General features: G+C 38.1%; 1 protein-coding gene across 2 annotated transcripts; it reads left to right on the top strand.

Moving 5' to 3' along the window:
* The first annotated feature begins 2,637 nt into the window (after positions 1 to 2,637).
* On the top strand, positions 2,638 to 21,494 carry PHF6 (PHD finger protein 6). 2 transcript variants are annotated; one of them, XM_010017484.1, is made up of 11 exons: positions 2,681 to 2,818; positions 3,021 to 3,122; positions 6,690 to 6,823; positions 7,127 to 7,170; positions 10,147 to 10,149; positions 16,778 to 16,944; positions 17,122 to 17,265; positions 18,465 to 18,569; positions 19,366 to 19,499; positions 20,107 to 20,236; positions 20,529 to 21,494. In XM_010017484.1, exons 1-10 carry the CDS (start codon positions 2,681 to 2,683, stop codon positions 20,234 to 20,236), a joined length of 1,101 nt encoding a protein of 366 aa, XP_010015786.1. In that variant the 3' UTR covers positions 20,529 to 21,494. The 2 variants fall into 2 exon arrangements, with proteins under 2 accessions (XP_010015787.1, XP_010015786.1); XM_010017485.1 differs by lacking the exon at positions 10,147 to 10,149 and having other exon boundaries at positions 2,638 to 2,818; positions 16,781 to 16,944.
* The last annotated feature ends 5,089 nt before the right edge of the window (positions 21,495 to 26,583 follow it).

Genomic DNA, 26,583 nt, shown 5'->3' with positions numbered 1-26,583 from the left:
AATACCCAGTGGTACAGAAATCACAAATGCAGGGAGCACAGGATTGGAAAGAAAACTTAGATATCCTTGTAAAATGCTTCCAGAGTAATTTAATGTGATGGGGATGAGAATGTGGGTTCTCTTTCTGGTGTATCCTGATGCTTTGGGTCTGTTTGTGTTACAAATGATTTTTCAAGTGTTAAATTACTTATAATTGAAGAAGTATTCCAAAACACAGTATTTGGGTGTCTATCTTTGTTTTTACTATCAACATCAGTGCATCATCAGATAAATATTGGCATTATTTTTAACCTCACCGTGAGCCTTAAAAAATCTAATGATGCCAAAGTACTTGAAGAAGTTGGGTTCTGTCAGGCTGTTAGTGCATGGGAAGGCACCGAGCTGAGGGCAGCTGACTGCAGCCAGCTGTGAGGAGGTTCTTTAGCATCTTGTTGCTTGCAAAGTTACTATTCTTATAAATTAAAGATGATGAGAGTAACTTAATACATTTTTATGTGTTCTATAAATTGTTTGTGTTTCCTATAATACGAGTTTGCTTGTTAAATGGAAGGGATAGCTGGTTTTTACAGCAGAAATTCTTATTCCTGTAAGGCAGTAGAACCTGTGTGTGTGTTCAAGTAAACTCCTGATCTTCCTTTTAAGAACTACTGTCACTGCTGTCAATATATTGATAATATAGTCTGAATATAAAATGAAATAGACCCAAATGATTCTGTGTATCAAATTCTTAATACCAAAGCAGAACTTAATTGCATTTTAAATTATTTAATGTATTTCTAACCCATCACTGTGGGATTTATGTTGAGCCTTTTAATGGGACCTGAAAGCAAGAAATCTTTGTGATACTATTTTGTATTTGTCTTTTGTAGTCCTGCTCCTCATGTTACTTTTGTATGAGTTTTAAAAATTAATAATTTTAATTATTATTATTTCTTAATTGAAAATCTCTAACTTCCCTTCAGGAACCATTCCTTCTTTCTGCTCAGGAGGGTTTACAGAATGGTCTTGTTTTGTTTTTAATTCAGAAGAATACAGTATAGTAATTCTTTTGTGCTTGACACTTAAGGACTCTCTATTGGCACTGCAGAAGGGTGTGACCAGTTGATCCAGATTGGCACATTTTTTTGTGCAGATCAGCAAGGTCTGGAATCTGTGCATTCTTCTTATGAGTATGCGTCACTGCCTCCCAAACTGCTTTCAGTTAGAAAAGACAGCAAATGAAGCTGTTGATCCAGCAAAGGCAGTAACAGCTACAGGACAAACACCTTTTGATGCAGGAGTTTCATAGTAAACATCACAAGACACACAGTTAAAACTGAAAGCTGTTGAGAAAGGAGAGTGAGATTCCAGCAGGACTGTCTTTTAGCAGGATTAAATGCCAACAGAAACTTAATGGCATTCCTCTGCCTTCGATTAGAAAACCAGTGAGTGATCCAAGCGTTAGCACTGGGAAGCAGGCAGGTTTGCCCGGGCAAATTCCAGACCCCAGGCATGCGTTTTTGTGCAGATTGCCACTGTAGGCATGATTCAGATGTATTGCAGCTCTGCGGTTCTTATGGATGGATTTTAGTTGGGTTTTTTTTCCTGACAGAAATATCAAGCTATATGGTGACTTCCCTTACTTAGATGAGTCTAACGAAGACAAAGGCCGAGGAGGATGCTTTCATTGCAGTAGTGGCGAATTCTGACAGTAAAGCTCAAATCTCCAAAGTGAAAAGTTGTAAGAAAGTCTATTTGAAGAGAATTACATTTTATTTCTTGAGAGGTGTAGAAGCAAATGAACACAAACTACTTAATACTGGTCCAAGAAGCACGTTAGGTATTTCCCCTTTTAACTTGCAGTGTCTGCTGCTGGACTGGGACCTCGGTGTTGTGGTTTAACATGGTTACAGGTGAAATGTTTGTGATTCATTTTGGGTTTAATCTTCAGTTATTTTTCTAATAGTAACTCTCGTGCAGTTACTGAAAACTATTATACTCCTAAATTGTGGGTCTTGAGAAGGCTTCCATTGCAGCAGGCTAGTCAGAGAGGCTGCTAAAATTTAGTTTCTAATGCTGTTTGACTGGCCACGATGTATCTCTGCAATACCTAAAATGCCAAGGTTTTATCTTGTCATCTCATCCTCATCTAAGGGTAATTACTCCTCTGCCTTGAGACTTTGAGAGCACTCACAACCTGTTGTGGACTCTGAGTTTTCTCTTTGCTTCTCTTGTTGAAGAAATTTGGTCTCATGAATTTACTGCATGTACAGGTAGTGCATTCTCTGAAGATCCCTTTGCTGTAATAAAAAACTGTAAGAATGAAATGAAAGAGTTGCAGTAACCTTTTTTCCCTAATGATTTTGTTGTGTTTTCCTCTTATTTCTTCTACTCTCCCATAAGTTTTGTATTAGTTTCCAAAGTTTTGTATTAATGTTAAGAATTTTTTTGCCTGAATAACTAATTCTGCTTGCTCATGCAGTATTTGGCCAGCATTTTATGACACTGTATGTTTATTTGGGTACCTTGAAGTGGCGGGAAGAAAAGGATAAAGAGGGACAGATCACTTTCAAGCAATCAATATTGTATTTATCGAATGTAAGTTAAATTGCCTTCTGTTGATGTTAACATACTCATTGCATCTTTTTTTTTCCTGTAGCATTGAGAGGATTGGAGTGGCATTCTAAGGTCATTTAAAATCATGACAAGCTCAGTTGGACAGAAAAAAGTCTCTTCAAGACAAAGGAAGTGTGGATTTTGTAGATCTAATAAAGATAATGAATGTGGACAATTACTGATGTCAGAAAACCAGAAGGTGGCAGCACATCACAAATGTATGGTAAGTTACCATAGGAAAAAGAAAAGGAATGTAGGGAGCTAGTAAAAGACTATAAACCAGTGAAAAATTCACCCAGCTCTGGTGCTGGCACAAAGGATTAATCACTGTAATTTGAAATATTGGTGGGTTTTATAGATGTGAATGTTCTATATCACTCAGACCCTTAAAACTTAAAAAAATAAGTTTTGTTTTATAATTTTAGCTGTTCTCATCTGCATTGGTATCTTCACACACTGATAATGAGAGTCTTGGTGGATTCTCTATTGAAGATATTCAGAAAGAAATAAAGAGAGGCACTAAACTGGTAAGTGTCTGGTTTTGGCTCTTGAAAATGGAAGACAATATTTTCTTAACCTTCTGTAAAGTTTACCGTGAAGTTATTCAGTGTATTATATATATGTATATTTTCTGCTTTGTTTTTTCCTTTTGTTTTTTTAAGTGCTCCTTTTGTCTGAGTTCTAAGGCAGTAGACAACTTGTAGAAGAAGATGTTGAAGTAAAATTAATCTCTGATCTATGAACAGGAAACCACAGGAGATATGATTATATTGACATTGAAATGAGATTTCAGTGTCTGCTAACCAACCCCTGAAGTATCTTTAAGAAAGGATAAAAAGCAGCTTGTTTATTCCAGTCAAGTTCTGGTCTCATGTAACTATGTCATTGTAAGAATTGTAGCTTAATTATGGAATTATTAAAAAATAAATCCAGAATTATTATTTTTACAGTCACTTTTTTCCTCACTGGCAAGTGTAGATGGAGCAGATAAGCTAATTTGAAAACTCATTTACAGAATATGCCTGTTTTTAATGGGCTACACATGAAAAACAGCATTCCTAAATTTATGTTTCTAATCCAATAACTTCTATTGAATATTTTCTGTTAGATTCCAGAATGAAACCCACATTCTAGGGAGACGTGGCGAGGGTATTATTGTGCCTTTACCAGTACTGGGTTTTGCTGCCAAAATCTGGTTTTAACTACCAAAGTTAAAGTACTTTTATTGCTTCCTTTTATATGATTTAATAGATGATTCTGTGAGTACAGATGAACGTAGATATGGGGGTACAATAGTGATTACAGCTCTACCAAACTCATGAGAATTGAGCAGCAATGACTTTTTTAACTCCCAGGAAGCTAATTCATGATTTTTTCTTATTCTTTTTTTATTTAGACCCAGTTGTTTTCCATTTGGCTTTTAAAAAATGCTTTTAACAAATGATCAGTTCACTCTTCATGTTAAAAATTTTCAGCTTAGTTATTTAACACACTCTAGTGCATTCACTAGTTCTTGGACTACTAAGAGTAGTCCAAGGTATTATTGTAGAACTGCAATTATATAATAATAGTCTAATATTTCATCCAGTGTTTCATTTGAATCCTTTCCAACACAGGGAACTTTATTTGCTCTGTTTAGCTGAAGCATAAAGAAATAACTATTCACAAGTCATTGATGCTGTGGTTGGGAATTTTCAAAGAACATGGTACTAAATGCAACTACAGATTGTAAAGAAACTTTTTTGATTCTTGGGTCTCTTAAATGTGGGGTTTTTTAAGGTTATTTCTTCTTATGGCTTTGGTGATTTCTGTCTTTCTGCTTCCAAATCTCTTTATGTTTCTTCACTGATGCAAGGAACATCATCATGGATGGATATATTCTTGGAGCTCAGTAGCTGTATGTATCAGGCACTTTGTTCAGCTTTCTGCAGAAATCCTGGATCTGGTTAATCCAGTAGATTCATAGTCCTGAGATATTTCCTATGTGGAGAGAATTTACGAGACCATTTTAGATCCTAATTTAAGTGCTTTATCTTTGCCTGTAGCTGTCAGCGAACTACAGCTCTGAATCCCTCTCTGGAGGATTCTGTCTTTCTCCGTTGACCTGTATATGGGAAGCTTAAAGTGAAATGTTTATAGTTAGCCCAGCTACCCCCTCTCAGGTCTGCTTTCAGTTCCAGCCTGTTCTTTTATGTGGGAGCACATTGAGCAAAAATATCTCAGCGTGGTGCACTGGGTTAAGTAATTATATTGGTAGCTTGGACTAAATTTGTCTGCTGACAGACTTGACGTAGTTGCCTTCCTTCAGGAGGTGCTGCTGCTGACCAGGTATGCATTGGAAACTGAGGCCTGGTCCTTACCGAAGTGACAGTGGCTGACATATAGAACCTTTCTGATGGTAACATACTTCTGTCTGAGAAAAGTTTGTAGGTTTAAACCTTAATAGGCAAGTCATAAAAACTGAAGAACTTGTCTAAATGTTTGGAAGTACAAGGCACTCCTGCTACTTCCTGTTAGCTGTACGTGGAAGGACTTTTTTCAAAGGGCTTACTTATTTTGCAGCTTCTCAAACTTCACATACACCTGTTCTAACTTGGGAACGAATTAATCTCCTGACAGTGACCATTTGGACAGCAGGACTTGTACCAAGGGGATAAATGTTTTATTACTGTCAGGAAACATAGACCAGTAAATCAATATAAAAATACCTGTGGTCTGTTTTGTTCATACATCATGGTGTTCATAAAAAGAAAGTTTTCTTTTAGTCATTTCTGGCCTTCAGAATACTCAAGTAGTGACTAAAATGGATTGGATGGATATAATTTCAACCTAGGCTTTTATAAAGAGCTTTGATCAGCCGTGATTTTATTTTAAGCCATAATGTATAACAAATTTATGAGATAAAATGCTCATACAAATTAGATAACAACCGAGGAACGGTATGTAACTAGACCATTTCAGAGCTTGCAGAGGAGTAAATGGAGATGATCCAAGGCTTTGACATTTTTACTGCTCAGTTTAACTTTGTTAAAATGGAAAACCAGGATGGTGATACATAACGTTGATGGGGTATTTATTTGGCATATCTGGGGCTAACAAGAACTTGACTAAGCTAGTGCTGCGGGCAGGAAGCGTATTCCTCAAAGATGGGTGTAGGGAATACCCTTCATTGCACACTTGCACTTACAGATTTGGAATTAATTGTAACCTTTTGAGGGTGTGGGCAATGTGGATGATACAAACAAAAAGCTCCCGTTGTCTTGAGAGGGGAGTTAATGGGAAATTCTGAGATTTTTTTTGTCAACGTTTTGTCAGTAAAAAATACAGAAAAATGTTGTGATAGTATCGATTCCTTCCTTTCCTGACACAGTGTAAGAAGGTCAGTGAACAGTTTAGAATCATGATAGTTGGTGTATCCTAAGCAATGATGAGTCTACTATAAGAATTAGTTACTGGGAAAGAAGAGTAAAGCAGCAGGCTCCCACTTAACCTTTTCTGTAACATAAATCTGAAGAACAAAATTTAGTCTAATTGAAGTAAATTCATTATATTTAACAACTACTTAATTAAATTCAGTGTTTTGGAAATGACAATGTATAGAAAAAAAAGAGGTAGACTTAACTGCTGAGGCTAAGGTAGGTTTGCAGGTCATCAGATGCACTGCCAAATGGGTGTCTTTTTTCTTCCTTCTACCTTCATAATGTAATTCAGAATTAAACAGGTACAATTTGAGTTTTAACTTCTGAAATGGTTGGTGCAAACAGCTTGTCCTCAGGAGGGGGATATTTAGGTGAGCAGCTGTGTTGCTTTCATCAGATCATCAAATAAGTTCCACAAAAGTAAATTACTTATTTTCTTCATGTAATTGATAATCTGATGGTTAATGGTTAATCTGATAATGTAATATGATGGTTCTTGCACTGGTGCAAAATTGCAGCAAATTTCTCCTTGATTAAAATCACCCAAGAGCTGGAAGAGTAACACCAAGGGCGTAACTTCATTGATTTTGTCACCAGGGGTGAGAACATGTTGGTTTTGAGCTCAGAAATACTAAGCCAACAGTAACATGAATTGTGCTTTCTTGTTCTTTACAGATGTGCTCTTTATGCCATTGTCCTGGAGCGACCATTGGCTGTGATGTGAAAACGTGTCACAAGACATATCACTACTACTGTGCTTTGCATGATAAAGCTCAAATAAGAGAGAAACCCTCACAAGGCATTTACATGTAACTATTATTTATTTGCTATGTTTACTTTTGTATTTATATTTCACATTGTTTAAAAAAAAGAAAGAAAAACCCAAAGAAAACCCCCAAAACCCCACTTTGGAATCTAAACAAAACTGTTTTAAAGTTTCTAATGATGATTGTGGCATTCAAACTAGTGATGTGCCAGAAAAGCATATTTTCACTGCAAGATTTGTCTTACAAGTGGGAGAAAAAAAATGTACTGGCATTTAAATTTAAAAGATGAGTAAATAATCTGTGAATCGTGACTGACTTGACAGTTTTCAACTACTTTGTTTATAGGATTTTATGTCGAAAACACAAGAAAACTACGCATAACTCTGAAGGTAAAATTATTCAATATAAATTTTTCCCATTGTAGAAAGATACTTGGTTACATTGAATTTTTCTGGAGAATAGAAGTGTTTTCAGGAAAAATCAGAACTACATTTTTTTGGAGAAACAATGACCTTGGAAGCCCATCTGATTGCTGTATTTTCTCTAAAAATTATTGGTTGAGGTGGAGAAACCCCCCCAAACCATCAGTTTTAGGATGGTCAAAAGATTTGCTGTTCTGTCAAAACAAATTTGTGGTAGAAGTAATGCATTCCCTTCTGGGGAAAACGCTGGCTTGTATTGGTAGTTAAATATACACAATATTAACATCTAAAATACATTGTCAGGTTACACCTGATTTTTGCTATTGTTAATGTTTCTAAATATTCACTTTTTTAATTATGAAATAGTTTAGCTCGTCAAATAGAAGGAGCCAATAGTAAATGCAAAGGTTTGTGATGAGATCACTTACAAATACAGTTCTGAGTCATTCTGATGAACAGAAATAAGCTGTGAATACATTCATAAAACCTGTGCATCTTTGCAGGGGAGAGTAGTGAAATGCATGAGGAATGAGATGCCACAAATGTAGATAAATGGTGTGATCTGTTAAAATTCCAAACTAGTTGTGGTGTTGTGTACTTATGCAGGGATTTTACCTTTTCCTATTTTTCTACTGTATCTGAATTGGGTAAGCAAACAGTTGTTCGTTTACTTTTTGCATTGCTTTCAATTGAAATGTCATCAGATTTAACTAATGTGTGTGACTTTATTTAGTGAAGATCAAATTTCATAAATTACTTCAGTCTCTGCCAAATGTATTTTTAAGTTAATACACTACTTTTATGCTCTGGGTAGCAGATATATTAATGATAGGTTTGGATGTTAGGTAAATGTTCAGAAAGATATTGAAGGCAGTAGAAAATCCTACATGAACACTTTATTTTTTGTCTATTTACATAATTATTGTTGTGCACTTTGTCTAAAACACTCTTTGATTTTGCTATTACTGGGTTTAAATAAGACAAAGCAGTGTGCATGTTATATTAATTCTCCAGAGAGACAGGGCCACATTATCCTGTAGCTTGGCACTTTGTTTTGGGGTTAGAAACAGAATATCAAAGACATTTGAGTCCAGAGAGAGATTAACCTCTTTAACTGGTATTTCAACACAATCTTTTATACTACCTCCCAAATGGCTCCATGTTGGACATCTATGAAAAAACGCCTCCAATTCTGCATGGAGCCCAATGCCAGTGGAGGAGTTCTTTGCTTGGAATTCCTTTCAGGATCTGAACTTGTGCTTTTCTTTAAGAGTTCCCAGAAAACCACGATTTCCAATTCTACACTGTCATTCTTTAACAGCAAAGGCTTTTCAATTTTATGCGAATATATTTGGGAAGATGTGGGAAAAATTGCTAGAGGCATAGTGGCTTTTTTCTTAGGTGTTGGTGATGGCAGTTTATGAAAACATTAAACTAGACTCATCCAAAGAGACTCTTAGATTGAGGGTAGGAGAAGGAGGAATAAACACCATCATTCAGAAAAGCCAAGGCCAAAGAATCCAATAGTAACTCATTTAGCATTGAACTTTGCACACGGTTTTGGTTTAAAATGTTTAGTTCTAGAAATATGTGTAGCTGGAATTCACTCCTTTATTTTTCTGGGGTTTTTTTTCTTGTTTAATATTTGACTGAAATTTTACCCAGTATGTTCTAAATGTTCCTAAGAGTATGTTCTCTTTCTAGTCCACATGGTTTAGGGAACTGTACCCATAAAATATAGTTACTGACAGTTAGGGATTTGATAATGCCAACACCCAGGGCTCTTTTGTGGTAGACCTCCTTTAAATCAAAGAAAGTAAAAATACATATTGCACCTGTCTTATGGAAATGACTTATGGCATTGTACAGCAATGGTGTTTTGCTCCATTGAAAACTAACTGCCTTTAGAAATAGACCGTGTGGTTTTCAGAGCTGATGAAGGAATTTTGTTTCTTAATACTTAAATGCTGAAATTTGCTCACTGGAATGGTAACTGGAAGGTGTTGGATGGTGAGATTAAGCTTCGTAGATGTGTTTTGTTGGTTCATTTCTCAAGGAAAATGGTAATAGCAAAGAGGAATTTAAATGTGAAGGAATGGTGGTGTGTGAAAACAGAAAGGTTTTTCTCTCTTGTTTTTGTTTTATTTTCCTGAATCCCTGCTCTCAGCAGTGTTTTCATAACAGAATAGTTAAAGCTCATCTGTGGTTATGTCTCTCAATGTAGGTGCACAGCAGCACTGGAATTATCATTCCTTTTATTGGAAACTTACTGCTGCTGCTCTGGGATGTGGTTTGTTTCTGGTTTTCCCTCGGTTCAGGTAGAACATCTGGGGGGTTTTATCCTTTGTTCTCTGTATCCAGATTTAATTGTTGCAGTCCAAATATTTTTATTATGTCACTTCTACTAGTGAATGTTCGAAGAGTTTTTTGGGAGGGTTCAGTTTGGTGCAGTCCAGAGGAGTTTTATTTTCTGTAGGCAGCACTGCTGCTAATAGTGAGATTTGGTTTTTTTTCTTTCCTTCCCTAGAAAATAGATGCTTTTGGGGCCATACTTGTTCAAGTCTAGAATCTGGCTGATGTTGCTTTTGTTAGAAGTTCTAGTTTAAAAATAATATCTATTGACCATTTAATAACAGTTCAAGAAAATTTCTTGGGGCTGCACCGAAATGTGGTGAAGGACCTGTGTTAGAATTAAGATTACCCAGTCAGAACCTAATAAAAAGAACCTCTTAGATGTTATTTATTGCTGTCATGAAGTTCAAGTGGCACGAGAATTCATCAGACTAAGTATCTCTCTACTCATCAAGACAAAATTAATGAGCAATGGGAGTTCATTTTCCTTTCATTGACAGGAGTTGCTGAGCTACCTCCTGTTTCTTTGAATATGAAAATAGGAAACACGGCAGGAAAGTATTGTGCTCTTAAATTCATTCTCTGTTACAGCAGGTTGTTGAGTTTGTCTCATTTCTCTGTACGACCCAGCCTTCAGGTGATGTAGAATAGGGAAAGTGTATTTCTTCTATATTTCGTTTGTGTGTGTGTATATATATATTTCAGAGTGATTCTTCTATGCTGTGTTCCCAGTAACTGGAAAAAGGACAAAGTGAGGTGCTCTCACACTTTGGACTAGGCTGTGAGTTCAACAGATTTGCAGACACCTTCTCAGAGGAGCAGACCAAGTTACTGAAAGCTTCATGTCTAGATTTGTGTCTTGCTGGTTACAAATCTAACAAAATAATCTGACCTGAACTTCAGGTAACAGTTTAATTCAGAATTTAGGCAAGCCATCAATGTTTTCAGTTCCTAACAGGTCACAGGAATTGGTGCCAGTGCTTTCAAACCATGACAGCTAATTGTTAGTTGAATTACTGTCCAGTTTGATACAATTGCATTTATTCTTTTTGAAGAATAGAGTATTGTTAAGCTAAGGCTTTGGAACTGCTGGAATTTATTCCAGTGTACTGGAAATAGTTGTTGAAGAGTTGAAAATCTGGTATCTTTGTTCCCTGCAGGTGGGGCTGCCCCAGCCTCTGTGGTGAATTTAGAACAAATTCAGCTGATTGTCAATAGTTTCATATAAACTAAGATACAGGTCCATGATAATTCCTACTGTAGCTGTCCTCAAAGCCTCAGGGAACTGTGTTTCCACGATGGAAATAAGGACATTCTCTGTCTCAGCATCCTTTTCATGTTATTCTAAAGATGAAACGTGAAATCTGTGCTTCATACACTGCTCTGTAAGTTGGGTCAGGATAATATTTCTCTGTGAGCCCTATATCAAACTGAGTACTTTTTCAAAGCACTGGAAGCCAGAGGCTGGCAGGAAAAACAGTTGAAATATTTGGCTTTATAGTTAGGTAACATCCTGATTCATCTGTAGATCCTTTAATCGGTCGTGGTTCATAGTTGCCTTTTCTGTATCACTGTTCACAACATAAACTTGCCTAACGTTGTATGCATTAGTGAAGCCAGGTATAAAAGTGTCTGTGATGTTGCAGTTGGATGTCATTTCAGTTCTGCTGGTGGATGGTAACAAATCCTTCCTCAGCTCTGCTAACTCAGCCTTCTCGTTGTCTGTCTTCTGGAAAATGCTTCTCTGAACATGGCATCAAATGTATACAGAGGGTCCAGGCAGTAAGTTTAGCATCTCTTATGCAGTGTGTTACAGACTAAAGAGGCATTTTGCAGAAGCACCACAATGGTATTTTCTTATGGGAAAACCCACAGCTAATGGAAAGGAACTAGATGTAAAAGTAATGTGGTGAATGGTTTGTCCTGGTTGAGGAGCTGCCCTGTGGCGTTTACGTTGTAATTCTCCTTCCTATCTAAGCAAGACGTAGTACAGATAGAAACTTGGTCAGCCAACTTCTGCTTAACAGGTTTCTCATACCAGTTGTTACAAGCTTTCTGATTATGCAGGTAGTGTATTGTCTGCCTTCAGTCTTTGCCAACCATTATTTACTTGAAAAAGCATTTAGACTGTATGCTTATGGAGGACTATTTTACTCAATTTCTATGTTAAATGTACTTAATTCAAGAAATAATCTTAAGTACTTCATAACATGGCTACTATTCAGTCAAAACTAGCTTATGGACAAGAGTCATCAGTTCCTTGAGGCATCTGGTACTTCTGGAAAACGTATTAATGATGGGGCTGAAGGGATAATTTAATGGTTTGTTTCCTCTCCACTCTTATTTTCTCCATTTTAGGTATGTTTCAGGTAACTTGGTCTTTTTCCATTAAAAAGAAAAAGAAACAAAGCCAGAAAAAACCCAAACAACCTAAAATTTATATTCAGCATTTTGATTGTTCATTTCACATCATTTGCTGATAAAAGCTGCTATTATTTCATGATGAGTTTAGCCGATAATGAATTTGCTTGCAAGGGGTTTTATGCAAATCTCTGGTTCTTATTAATGCTTATAGATGCATTCATGTTTTTATTAATGACTACCAGGACAATAAGGTTTTCCAGGTTTTTTGACATTTCTTTTCAATTTAAAATAATTATGTTGCCACATATGGTTCATTGGGTTGCAGCCATATTTCAAGCACATCTTACTTTAACATGCTAAAGAGCTTTTTTCTTTCTCTATATTGTTTCTCTTCTAAAAATCCAGTTAGGTTGCTTTTGTTCTTTGTGATTTCTGGCATTTCTCTTTTATCCCAAATGCACTGTAAAACTTGAAATACACGTGTGATTTCAGATTTACATAACAGCTTGTCTGAGCCACTTCCTCGTGTGGCATTTTGGCTTCTTTTTATGTCAAGTCCTACTTGCAAATATATTTTGCCAGTCAGTTGTGTTTATTATCTTCCTGGTACAGACTTGGCCCCCTTTGCTTCTGGCTCACTTAGTCTATTGTTTAAAGTAGTGTGGGAGGTGGATGCAGAGAGCAGTATTAGCCTTTATTGTACACATCCTTTTTTTATTTGCTCTTTCACAACCTTTAAATCACTTAATTCTTTTATTACTTTGTTTTAACCTAGCTTTTGGAAAAGGGTGATTCCCTGTGTTATTTCAAGCTGATGCAATATAGAATAGATGGGTGATATCTCAGCTTCTTCTCTCTGCCAAGCCTTATTTTAAACAGCAAAACATCTTGATCCTTTTTCCTTCTAGTCATGATCAAGAAGAATTTTTAGTCTTCTTACTGAAGCTGCGTCTCCCTGTTAACTGTGTAATCCAGCATTTTGTGGTACTTTGTACTGCTTGTGGATTTCTAACATGCACATTTGGGGCTCGTTGCTGCTCATCTTTTCACTCATCTGAATTTGCAGTACCATGCTCTTAGGTGCTTTTTAAAATGTAGAATGTTTCCTCTTGATTTCTATCCCCACCCCTCCTTTTCAGACCATACTGCGTATCAAGCTTGGGTTTTCAGATATAGCACTTAGGGACTTCTGAAGGAAGCTTGTAAGATACCTCCTTTGAAGACTTCAGATAAAGTTATGTTGAGATTATTGTGATGACTTTAAAGATCGATGCAGTAATGGGATACGGGATGGGGGGCAGTTGAAGAACATCTAGGGAATTTCAGGGGATTCAGAGTATGGGTGATATCCATGATAAAACATCATCTGGTCAGGGAGGTGTTGAACAACTTTTTGTGTTTTCCTTAGTTCAAGCTGACATGGGAAGTTGGAAACACCCAACCATCAGATGCCAGGGAAACAGGGTAAGCTGGCAGTGGGCTTGAGGGGAGGGATAGGGCACAATCCAAACTGTGTATTGAACAGTAAAGACCATCCAAGGCAGGTGTATTTTAAAGCTAGTTACAATCTCTTTCTTCTGTACTGTTACTGTAGTCCATAGTGCTGTTAAAAATAAGAGAAACTTGAATGGTTTGAGTTATTGGTCTCAAAGATATATGTAGTAGAGCAGATCCTCCCATCTTGGTGCTGTTAATATGTAGGTCCATGTCACTGTTAGTAGGAGACTGAAGTCTGAAGGAGATTTATTTTAATGAAGGGGTCAGACAGCATCTAGATTTCAGTGAACTCTGGACTTTTTATGGAAGTGCTAGTCTGTGGCACAGAAAAGGGGTTCTCCTGTGAGGAAAGCTTTGCAGTGGTGATGGGGTTTTTTATCTTACACTGAAACAATCTTTTAAAAATAGAGCAGTTTTACTTCTCAAATCTTAAATATTCCAATAATCGTAGACTAAAAATAGCACTTAAGAACGGATTCTGTAAGGAAGCTCTGACATCTCTTATAAAACGTTGGTTTTTCTAATGTGTGCTTGGGTTTTAGCAATAATGATTCACTTCCAGTTTTGAAAGTGTGACTGTGGAGAGTTCAGGATGTGCTTTAATGTTACTTAGCAAATAAGGGTGGACTAAGAGGTGGAAAGCATTATGGTTGACAGGGTTAATAAGGAGCTTTGGAAAACGTAAGGAATGTTGATGAATGGACTACATTTCGCTTCATCAAAGATAGTAGGGAAATCCGTGGAATGCTTTTGGAAGGAACAGTTTTAACTTCTTAGTGATGTTATTTAAAGGGTCGTGAATTCAATAGTCACATTTTTGTAAGACTTTTTTTTTCTTGCTTACTGCAACCACCTGATTTCTGTCTATGTAAAAGCAGAGACCAAAGATTAACAAATTTGGTTTAATACATTGGTGGAGAGTTCATATGGTGAGGGACAAGATAAAAGAGAATTCTTTTCTTTGAAACTGGTTTTCAGTTGTAATAAAAGTTGCTGTGTGCAGTCTGAGCAGTGTGATAGCTGAATTGCATCATCTTGCTTGGGGAATTCAGCAACTAATAATAAAAGTAGTGTTAGTAAATTCTGAGAAGGAAATATAAAATGTGTTGTTTCACTAGATAATCACATTATCATGTATTTCATTTTTTCAGAGTGAAATAAATGGTCCTTTTATCATCTAATTAGAAAATAATGCTTATGAAAGCATAGGAATGTTGTAGTAGATGGACTGGATGTATTTCAGTAACAACTTGGGAATGTCTGTATGTAGCTGATTAAGCTGTCATTTAAGACAGAAAAAGTTGCAGATTTATATTCATTTATTCTCAATTTTTTGCCTCTTTCTACCCATACAACAGAGTAAAGCTCTGGGGGAATTAACCTGTTGTGATGCATCTGGAGTAGTTTTCTGTCCTTCATTAATGAGTGTGCAACAAGCTGTAGCTTTCTTGGGGATTGGCAAAACGTACAATAGACTGAGCTTAACAGGATACACTTGCATGCGAGGACTTGGGCCAGTAGTAATCTTCTACTCCAAGTTGATGGTTGTGGAGTATGTTCAAGTCTTTGACTTCAAACTTTTGTGCAGTTGAGTCATGAAACAGGAATTTGATTTGATTTTTATGTGATAATAGATAAGAAAGACGAGTTCTGGAGAAGCAGCATTTAGTCTCAAAGTAAGATGTCCTGTCTGGGTCCTGAGGCCTGGTGTAATGGTTAAGTGCCATAGCAATGCTGTAATAACAATAACAATACAGTTAAGTGGCCCATTAATGTATAAAGTGAATGTTTCAAGTCCTCTGATTAGGACTTCCTTTTGTTTGGGGGCTCAGAACTGATGTTTGTGGTTTGGATTTTGAGAAGCGAGTTCTTGAGCGGCGTGTGTGCCCGCTGCTGTGAACCAGTCTGCTGAAACACACTGCGGCTTGAGCAGGGGCGGGTGTTACATGATGAAAGGATGAAGATCCTCCTGTGAGAAGCTGACGGCTGGGAAAGCTGTTAACGACTGAATAGAGCTCGTTATTTCCTATCAGATATAACTTCAGTAGATCATATTGGAAGTAAGCTTAAGTTTGCAGAATTGATCTGTATTATCTGTAGAGATTTGAAGTATCAAAGGACAGTCTATCCGAATACTGGACTATGCTTCTGTGTGGCATTGATGTGGAGCTGCTGGAGCGAGGCCAGAGGAGGCCCCGGAGCTGCTGCGAGGGCTGGAGCAGCTCTGCTCTGGAGCCAGGCTGAGAGAGCTGGGCTGGGGCAGCTGGAGAAGAGAAGGCTCCTCCTCAAGGGGACACCTTAGAGCAGCTCCAGTGCCTAAAGGGGCTCCAGGAAACCTGGAGAGGGGCTTGGACAAGGGATGGAGGGACAGGACAAGGGCAATGGCCTGAACCTGCCAGAGGGGAGATTGAGATGAGCTCTGGGGCAGAAGCTCTTCCCTGTGAGGGTGCTGAGGCGCTGGCACAGGGTGCCCAGAGAAGCTGTGGCTGCCCCATCCCTGGCAGTGTTCAAGGCCAGGTTGGACACAGGGGCTTGGAGCAACCTGCTCTAGTGGAAGGTGTCCCTGACCGTGGCAGGGGTTGGAGCTGGAGGAGCTTTAAGGTCCCTTCAGCCCAAACCAGGCTGGGGTTCTGTGATTCAGCAGTTGAGGTGACATTTTCAAAGGAACTCGTCAGACCTCTTTGGTATGTCTGTATTAAAAATACACATTCTTACATTCTTAATGGTCTGTAAATCCTTCATCTGGCATATTGTCAGTGCGGGTGATTTTCTGTAAACTGGTGGCTGCTTTTAGCTGTAGATGTAAAAATACACTGTATTAAAATGAAATTTTGGGTTGGTTTCATGGAGGCAAAATACATTTCAGTATTAAAACTTGATGTTAATGTTATAGTCAAAATGGGTGAATTTCATCTTAAGTCAAAAGGCATCATTTAATAAAGCAAGGAGAGAGTTGTTATTTGGATACGCTGGCACAACATCAAGGGCCGTTTACACAGGAGTTAGGCATCTTAAATTAAAAGCTTATTTCATGGTTGAAAACATTTTCTGATTTCAGTGTAGTTTAAATGCATCTTATTTTCAGTGAAGGTGAATATATGTATCTGAGGACAGATTTTTGGGTCTGAAAGCAGACATGCTATGAAATACTAAACCTTATGTTATAAAGATGCAAAGCTGTGTGATAAAGTAGTAAATGTTTTCAGGATCTACAGTTGCATGTTTGTAATAAGTGGGGAAAAGCTATTTTTATTTCTGATTAAAACACAGAAAATACAGGTTATGTCTCGTTTGTTTGTTGGTTTGGTTTTGCCTAAGATATCTTTGAGTCTTATTTGATGATGTTTTCTAACTTCTAAAGCAGATTTAGAAGAAAGTATCAATGAACACGAGTTGGAGCCTTCACCTCCCAAAGGAAAAAGGAGGGGTCGTAAGGGAAAGCCAAGAAAAACAAACTTAAAAGGGCAATCAGAAGACACTAGATCTACGTCCTCACATGGCACAGATGAAATAGAAAGCAGTTCCTATGTAAGCAGTAAACATGCTAAACTTCTTAGAAGACAGAATTGCGTATTTCTTCTCTGCAAATACAATTTTTCTTAAAGCTTGCGTTTGTCTGAGCCTCCAGCTGGTGGCCACAGGCTTTTAAAATGAAACCTTATTTGTAACCCAGCAGTATATTTTAGTAAAATGTTTTTCTTTCAGAGAGACAGGTCTCCCCACAGAAGCAGCCCCAGTGATACAAAACCTAAATGTGGATTCTGTCATGCAGGTGAAGAAGAAAATGAAGCTAGAGGAAAGCTTCATATATTTAATGCCAAAAAGGCAGCAGCACACTATAAGTGCATGGTGAGTAACAGCATTGTTGTTAGCCAGTCTATCATGTGAATTTTGTCTGAATTGCTGTTTTACATTTTAATACAGTACCCTCACATGTAATTATGCATGGGGATTGTCTGCGTGCTGATGATCTCTTTAAGCACTGAAATGTTGCAAAGTGAGCAATTCATTTATTTTCACTGTGGGCAATATGGATAAAAGTTGGCTACGTGCTAAGAGATGGAATTAGCTCAGGGAGATGCTTTAGCTTATTAAAAATGCTCCCTTAACATCTAAATGCATACACAGTATTTACAAAGGAAATCAGAAAACAGTTTCACCTAAAAGAATCCATTACAAAAATAAAATACCTTTACTCCACAGGCATTCAGACAAAATCTGGGAAGAATCCATGAATTTCATTAATTTACTAACCAGTGGATTCAGGCTGTGTGGCTCGAGTGGGACATGGAGGTTCTAGAAAACCCTCCTTGCCTTTAGATGATCATATTTGGAGAACTGTCAGCCTGAAAAGTATCTGCTAATTTCCATAAGCATGAGCAGATACTGCCAGTTCTATGAATGAGGCAGGGCTTTGAGCAACCAACCTCAGTGGTCCCTGTTGTACCTCAAAATGAACAAATAGTCCAGGCAATCTGTGGAGTATTCATTGTCTTCCTATACCTGAAGCTGCTCTGTGCCAGGAGCCTTGCATCTTAAAGCATTCTTCACTACCTTGTGTACCTGAGCTTCAGTTTTAAGACAGTTTAAACTGAATATACCAGGATGATGACAGTAGGGATGGTCCTTCTGTGCTCTGTTGTCAACCCTCAGGACTTTTCAGGTATGTTGACATCAGCTTTGCCAAGAAGCTGAATTACATCTATGTCGCAGGGAAGGAAATGGATTATTCCTAAAAAGTTCAGTCGTGTGAATGATAAGATTGCCCATGTATTACTCTGTGTTTTCATCATGTCATTATTTCTTTTCTACTTCTTTGTCTTTTAAAATACATTTCTCCAAGGCAGCAGTTAAAGCAGACGGGTAGGTACCAGAAGGAATACTCATCACACTCATTACTCAGCATGTTTTTTTTTCCTAGTTTGTTGGTAAACACATGCTGTCTGAAACCACAGAAGGGATGTTCAGTACTCTGTTATTCCAGCACGTAGGAAAAATCTCTAATCGTGTTGGTGATCTGAAGTGATTTTGACTTCCTTATTTTACAGTTGTTCTCTTCTGGCACTGTCCAGCTAACAACAACTTCAAGGGCAGAGTTTGGTGATTTTGATATCAAAACTGTACTTCAAGAAATCAAGAGAGGAAAAAGAATGGTATGTATCTGCAGAGTGTCATTCTCCTAAGGTGTATATAGCTTTGCCTCCTGCCTTTTGTGAAGCAATCTTTTCCATCTGTTTCTAAACACAAAATGTAAATGTATTGCTACTTTCAGGACAGGTAACCAGATAGGAATCACCTTAAAAATTAGTGGTGATTTGGCATATGGGATTTAGGGTTCTTTATGACAATGTGTATAGTAAATTATTATTTATCTTCCTGTAATTACGCGATAGTAGCAGCTTTGGATCCTGTATTAACTAGAAGTACAGTTTAAAACTGCAAAGAAACTTGGAGAATATGTTCTTGCAGTGATGTGCTTCCAACTGTTTTGATGTTTTAATATGAAAATGTATTAAGGCCTCGGGGGTGGGGACGTTGGTAAAATGTCACATTGTATTTTATTAAAATTCAGCATGTTTTTAAAGTGATAAGAAATACAGGGGGAGGGAACGACTCCTAACAATATTGTTCCTTGGAAAACAACGTTGAAGGTTCCCCATATATAAAGACACTAACTTCAGTGCCAGTAAAATGATCTTGGAAATGCAGTAATACATGCAATTTTCAAAGCAATGGACAGCTAAATCCTAGTGTTCATGTTTTAATAGGTTAGTATTATATAATTTCTATTTTCCTGTATCCTTGATTCATTTTTCATTGGGATGATCTGCCAGAGAAATCGCTCTGCTCCAAAATGGTAGTCATAAATATGCGGAACACTAAACTGAATGCTAAGAGGTGAGAGACTAAAAGGCTGAACAGTGCCATTCTCTTCTTTCCCCTGCACAGAAATGCACACTTTGCAGCCAGCCTGGTGCTACTATTGGGTGTGAAATTAAAGCCTGCATAAAAACATACCATTACCACTGTGGAGTAGAAGACAAAGCTAAATACATTGAGAATATGTCACGAGGAATTTATAAGTAAGGACCTATGTCATTCTTGAATTTATATTGCAAGTGAAGATATTTTGTGGTACATTTTCTGCCTAACTTGGCTACTTAAGTATATTATTGGAAAACAAGTATTTAATTTTAATTGGTATTTTTAAGTAATTGTTGACTTTGCAAAATATTTCAGTTACTTTGTTAACTTCTGTAGTAGTGTTGTCATATGAGAAATGCATTTACTTGCATTATATTATCCTCCTCGGTTAATCTGTGATTTATCTTGAGGAAACCCTGGGCAATTTCTGTAATGATTTCTTCACGTTGATATGTTTTGTAGCTAATTTTGTGGGGTTTTGGACTTGAGCTGCTGGTGTTAGTGGAGTTGCCAGAGTGGCTTTGCCACAAGAGGGCATTCTCTGAGCAGTGCAGCAGCAGTTCTCCAAAACCAGCGTCACCAAGGTTTTGTTGCTTAGTTTTCAGCCTGGTTTTCTTTCTCAGTTTAACTGATGCTTGACTGAAAACCATGAATGAGTTCAAAGAGTTAGTGACTGACTTATAGCACATCTCAAAATGACTTGAGAGGAAGGTCTAGTTTAGATACTTTCAGTCCAAGTCCTAACTGTTTCCTTTGTTGCACTAGACTCTATTGTAAAAACCATAGTGGAAATGATGAAAGAGATGAAGAGGATGAAGAAAGAGAAAGCAAAAGCCGTGGCAAATCAGGCACTGACCATAATGACATTCCTCAGCAGCAGCTCAATGGAAACTAGGTATGGAAGTCCCTCCTGACAGATCTGTTACCGAGACCGAAACGCAATATACATTTAATGTAGTTTATTGCAGTGAAGTATTTAAATCTAGTGAATGCAGAGAAGTACTTTTTATTGGCATACTGTAGAAAACTGGGGAGGATTTGTTGTTTTTTAAATCCAGCTGACTTTGTAACCGTCTAAGAAGGGAGGCCCTTATTTCTATTGCTAAATATAGATGTAATGTAAGAGCTGCAAAATGCTTTTCTGTATGATTTTAAATTTACTATTGTTTTCATCGTTTTTTAAACAGGTTCAAGGGACAGAGTTATAGAACTGGGAATGGCTAAGACATCATAACTACTAATTCTTTTAAATTGTTTTCTAAAATCAGAAAAGGGTTAGTAACTTTTTACTACCCAACTCTGTTAGAAATTTCATTGAACTGCCTGAAACGTTCATGTGTGTGAGCCTTCAGTAAGTGGCAGAGTTTTACATGTCAATATTATGTAGTTTGTAGTCTGCAGTGTCTGGAAAAAAAAAAAGAAACACTATATAAATGATATGTAATATGTACAGTGTCAAAAGTTAAGGCAGACATTGAAATGAAGTAAGATCTATATTTCTGGACTGAATAAAAACCTTAAGATTTGGAACGTGTAAGTTGTTTAGTGGATTCCTGCAATGAGGGAAGGTCTTAGGTAGTTTAATGAACAACATGGACAAGCTCGTGGTGGCAACAAGCTGGTACTTTGTGAATTTTGCATTCTCTTCATACACAAGTTACGGAGGCTGTACATGGGAAAGCTGCTCTCTGTTTTTGCTTGCAAAGCACACAGTAGGAAAGGACTCAGTGTACACCAAATCACGCTTGAACATTTCAGGTTGTTCCTGTTGTGATTGCTCATTCCGCCCAGCATTGTTTGCGGGAGATTTACTTGAGCAGCTGTTGGTTCTGAGCTGTGAGCTTTAGAACTCATGCCAAAGGGCTGTAGTTCATTCTTTCCCCAAGGACCCATCCCTTTCTGTGTCCCTGATTTACAAAGAACACTTCACCAAGTGTGATTAAAACCTTACTATACAAATGTTTGGACTCTGCAGCCCAATCTCTTTTACTTCAGAGAGTTACAACTCTTAACTCACTATGGAATTTAGCCACCGTATCTGACGTCCATACCTCAAGTGTTCTGTGGTGTGTGGAACACTTCATGTTTTGTCCAGAATACGCATAAAGGTCCCATATTCTGTAAGAAGAAGGAGGAAACAACCTTTTTTGCTAGATTGGTATTTATTTTTTAATCTTATGACCACTATATGAGAAACTTTGCTTATCATCATTATTGTTTTAGTGCTTATTTTTTCTCTTTCTGTCAAGTCAACAATCACGTCATGGAATTCTACTTGCTAGAGTTTGATGTTCCTTTAGGGAATAATCAGATCTAGACTATACCAAACTTAACAGATCAGTCCTGTGACTGCTGTCAAAACACCTTGTCATTTCTAATGGCTACTAGCTTCTTCAATTGGTCTGTTAAAGCACATGCTCAGACTTAAATAAAACCAAAAAGCTGAACCTAGTCCACATGTTTGTCTGTTGCTATCGCATCACTTTATTGTTTGTTTAGGGGTTTGACTTGTTTCACTCTGAACTCCCAACAAAACTCCTGGATTTGAAGGAAGGAAACAAGCAAAAGACACTGATTTGACTATAAACTGCTACAGTTCTTCTGTGATTGGTATTGCAAAACCAGTTCATTTGTAACACGAGTTTCTGTAGCATTTTTTTACTTGTATTTTTAAAAGATTTAACGTGTGTCATTTGTCTTCTTATGCATTCCCTTAATGTCTTGAGGGACTCAATTACTGTATATTGGAGTTTCTAACATTTTACCTGTTAGAATTCAATCAATTCTGTTTGCTTTCCTGGAGTTTAATGCCGTTTGGAAAGAACTCTTTGCTGTGTACAGAAAATATTCAGTTACTGCTCTAAACATGATGCCATTGATCATTTTTATTTTGTATTTGTAACTTTCAAAATTAAAAGCGTGACTTGAATTGCAGTGACAGATCGATTATTGCCAGTGTCTATCGAGGTGTGCTGTTTCTCCTAGAACATGAGTGTTTTTCAGCCACTCAGAACAGTTTCAGAATGCAAAATACCATCCTTCAATGTTGAAATCACTTCTAGATGCGTGCCTCAGACATGGCCCTCCCATGGAGAAAAGGCACTTTGTTTGCAGCTACTGTATTTTAACTGCGGTTGCATGGGGTAGATCTGCCAGCATACTGATTGTATTTGAGACTGAGCTCTAATTCATCGTGTGTCGGTTGCTTAGTGTAATATTCAGTCCAGTAATTCATCTCTTAGGAAATAGATTACCCCATTCCATGCCTCGAAGAACCAGAACAGCACTTTACCTTCGGGTAGCAGAGAAGTAAGTGGCTGGTTTACCTGTTACCTCTTTGTGCTGAGATGGTCAGACTCAAACTGTCATTAATTCCGAATTCATGGAAGCAAAGTCAAAAGCAAAACTCTTTCTTATGAGCCTCAAATGTGTCATAACTGACTTCAACTCATGTATGCTGGGTAAAAGTGCCTTACAATGTAAAAATTGTATTTATATGTTCCCAAGTAGCATCACCTGCTGGGGAGTAATTCTGTCGTGGTGTTAATATTTAGAAGAAATGTACCTCAGCAGTGTATTTACTGTACATCTCTTACATCCTTAATTGTAGTTTTCAAAAGCATGACAATGTATGATAGTATCCAACATTGACACCATTTTTTAAAGACAAAATACTGCCATTACTGTCTTTTTATGTGTATTTTAGCTTGGAATTTCAGACTGTCTGTCTGATGTTTTGGTTTGGTTTTTATTTCGGTAAAGCGATGTAATCTTTGCAAGCGTATATTGAAGATTCTTCTGGAGCATCTACCAGAATGTTAGAAGTAAAGAAAGTGCTCTATAGGTGAAATAGGTATGTCTAAATTAGCTAGTTAAATTAATGCAGTCCATTTGTTACCAAGAACTTTTTTTTAATAGGCACCTTCTGCTTTCATCTCACAATCTGAGAACTCATGAACGTAACAAGACTTGTCTTAGGAAACTGGTTTCACTTTATTTAATTTTTCTTTTCTTTTTGGCCTTTGGGCATTTCTTTGCTCACAAGAGTAGTTTGTGCTGTTGAAGATGCCTGGAACCCTCTGAGAAGGGAGGTTTCTCCCCAACTCGCTATATCTCTGTAGGAAGAGATCTCCCCAACTCACTGTATCTCTGTATTAACAGATCTGCGGTTGTGCTATACCAAGAAAGGACTGTACTAAGGAAGGACAGGCATCAGAAGGATATTGTTGTAATAACTGAGGATACAGCTGGTGTCATGCCAGAGTCTCACACACCGTAGCAGTAAGCTGGGCTGTCTCTCCATTTCAAGGAAGGGTGAGAGGCTGGTTCAATGAAGCGAGCTAGGATGAGGTAGATGAGGTGATCAAAAGCTCTACTCCTTCAGTAGGGACTGATCTGCAGGAGGTAGGTTCTGTGAAAAGGCTCTAGGAGTTACACCCCCACTCCACAAAGTCCCATCTTGAGGTGCAAAAGAGCTGTGCTGGTCTAGGATGGTGTGAGTATGCTGAATCTGGCCCTAAAATATGGAATCAAGGAAAAGAGCTTGCTTCTTACTGCTGCCTGTGTGAAAAATAACCTCATGTTAAACCAGAGTGAAAGATGAAGAGGTGATAATCTATTTGAAATATCAGACTTCTCTGGCAGGTGAAAATCAGTGCATTCCAAAAATATTAATATGCCAAATCAGACTGACAAGAAAATTAATCCTCATTAGATGAAATTAATCTTAAAAGAGAACTAAAAGTACATTATAGCAAATAGTAACTCTTCTTCCATGTCGCCAGACTCCACTGTGTTAGTGATGGAGGTTAAAAACCAGAACACAGCTCTTGATTTATATACTGGTTGAGGCAGGTTCTATATATGCATATATATGCACATTCATTAGCCAGCAGTGACATCTCAACCCTTACGGAATCCTGGAGAACTGTTGCTTGTCAAGAAGCACTCAGGTTAGCCTAACGTTTGCAGCTTTTGCTCTAACATACATTTACAGTAGGTGTAAAGACAGGGAATGTATGAAAGAGGGTAAATGCATTCCTATCTACAATGTTATGTATATTTTGTTCCTGTTATATTGGCTTTACTTCCAAAGTTGTAGTTTGCAGTATTAGTTTCTTTTTATTGGTATCCTTGCATATATATATTCAATAAATGAGTTATGAATTTCATCTTTGCATATCTGTCCTTTTTCTGGAAGTATCACTTCTACAACTGTCATTTTAATGTATAAATGCTGTATTTCCTATTGAGGTTACAGGCCCAGGAGCATTTTACCAGGAGAGAAGTGAGAATGCATACTTTGTGAGTATGGCACTTACTTAGTGGTAACTCTTCATATTGGTGTATTCTTCTTAACATGGTGCTGCTCTGCATTTACCTTAAGTTAATGGGAAAGGGCTGACTCACTGCAGGGTCCCAGTCTCACCTTTCAGGAACTTTTCTCTTTCAGAGTTGAATTAATTTAGACTGAGATACCAGGGGAATGCAGAGTGTGTCCTGGTTTTGGCTGGGGTAGAGTTGATTTCTTCCTAGTAGCTGCTGCAGTGCTGTGGTTTGGATTTAGGATGAGAATAATGTTGATAACCCACTGATGGTTTTAGTTGTTGCTAAGCAGTGCTTATGCTAAGTCAAGGACTTCTGAGCTCCTCGTGCCCTGCACAGCTGACCCTGGCTGCCCAAAGGGATGTTCCAGACCACATGGTGTAAACTCTGCAGGCTCAGCTTTCTCTGCTTCCACCCGTCTGTTCAGAACTTGAGGTCAGCTGTTAAAACTGGAAAATTAATGGAAAAAGAAACTATTGGTGAGCTTCTGAAAGAAAGATCCAATGTCATTCGTCCTACACCAGAGTAACATCTCCCAAAACAGGAGAAGCAGTGGGCACAGCTTTGCTTTAAGTGGCTTTCCATAAGGAAGCAGGGGCATGTGTGGTCTGACACCAATTTAAAAGTGAGGTTACAAAAACCTGTTTGGAAAACCCTACTCTGAGTAATTGTTAATTACTCACAGTCAGCCTGCAGGGGTGAATCGAGTGGGGTTCTCTACACTTCTGCTCTGATTTGATGTGGTTTCTGTTTGTTGAGCTAACTGCTGACCAGTAGAAGACAATTACAGTTCAAAGTTAACTAGATAAATTCCAAAGAATTAGAATGTGATTCACTAAATCCAGGGATGGATTTGACACAAGCATACTTGTACGCGTCAGCAGAAGCAACTGTCAGCTGAACAAATACAGGACAGGCTGTGAGGGCAGCAGTTGTACAGAAAAGTTCTCTTGGGGTTATAGCTGAACATGACTCAACAGCATCCTGTTCCTGGAAAAAACATAGATGTTGTTGTGGAATGCATGAACAGGAATGTAGCGTGAGATGCATGACACGGTCCTTCTTCCTCATGGGGTAGTAAAAAGCCTTTCTTGGAACGTGGTATCCAGTTGTAGGCACTGCACTTCATGGAAAGTCGGCCCTTCCATGGGGATAACCAGAGGAAAGCAATGAAGAGGGTGACAGGATGGATGAAGGGGCTTGTTTCAAGGTGGGGGGGGAGACATGGTTTCAAATCTGTAAGAGCTGCAAAGGAGGAAGGAAACACTTTCCCTCACTGCTGCAGGTAGGACAAGAAAAACAGATTACACTGCAGCAGAGACACTTAGCTTGGACATCAGAGTGGGCAGCAGCAGGAGTTCAGCTCTGGAATTCCTTTCTGGGCTGGTTGTGGAATCTCTGGAATCTAAGATTTTAAAGGAAACATCAGTGGGCATCCTTTGGGGCTGGTGCAGATGTTGGAGGTGCTGGGGACCCAAGTGCCTCCTGGCTTATGTTTTCCTACTGAGGCCTTCTGCAAGGCAGAGAACTACTGTTTTGGAGCAGAGCACCCCTGGCAGAGCTCCTGAGCTTGACCTCAGGGCTCACAGCCATGTGTTTGCTTTATTCCTCTTTTAAAATAGCTCTTGTGGTAATAAGAGCATCCGTGGGAGGCTGCATAGTTGCTATGAATTTCCTGACACCGCCCAGCACAAGGCACTTTCCATGCTTCCATTCCAAAGTTTTGGGAGTACTTCAGCCCTCCAGCTTTTGAGTGAGCATGTCCCACACCTTGAACATACATCTCTATTGTGTGAGAGTAAGTGGAGTGACAGCAGTGCTTCATATGAACCTATGTGTGAGATTAGTGCACGCAGCTCCTTGGTGCTTCTTAACTGTGTGCACGTGGGATGATGCCGTTTGGAGTGATTGATCTCT

Source organism: Nestor notabilis, unplaced genomic scaffold, assembly GCF_000696875.1.
Source record: "Nestor notabilis isolate BGI_N333 unplaced genomic scaffold, ASM69687v1 scaffold17886, whole genome shotgun sequence".
Taxonomy (NCBI): domain Eukaryota; kingdom Metazoa; phylum Chordata; class Aves; order Psittaciformes; family Psittacidae; genus Nestor; species Nestor notabilis.
Note: the sequence above shows the minus strand (reverse complement) of the source record. Positions and strands in the feature narration are given on the sequence as shown.

Coding starts and splice junctions, on each gene's coding strand:
- PHF6 (XM_010017484.1), top strand. CDS start 2,681: ATGACAAGCTCAGTTGGACAGAAAAAAGTCTCTTCAAGACAAAGGAAG. Junction 2,819..3,020: donor CAGCACATCACAAATGTATG/GTAAGTTACCAT, acceptor TTATAATTTTAG/CTGTTCTCATCTGCATTGGT. Junction 16,945..17,121: donor AAATAGAAAGCAGTTCCTAT/GTAAGCAGTAAA, acceptor TTTTTCTTTCAG/AGAGACAGGTCTCCCCACAG.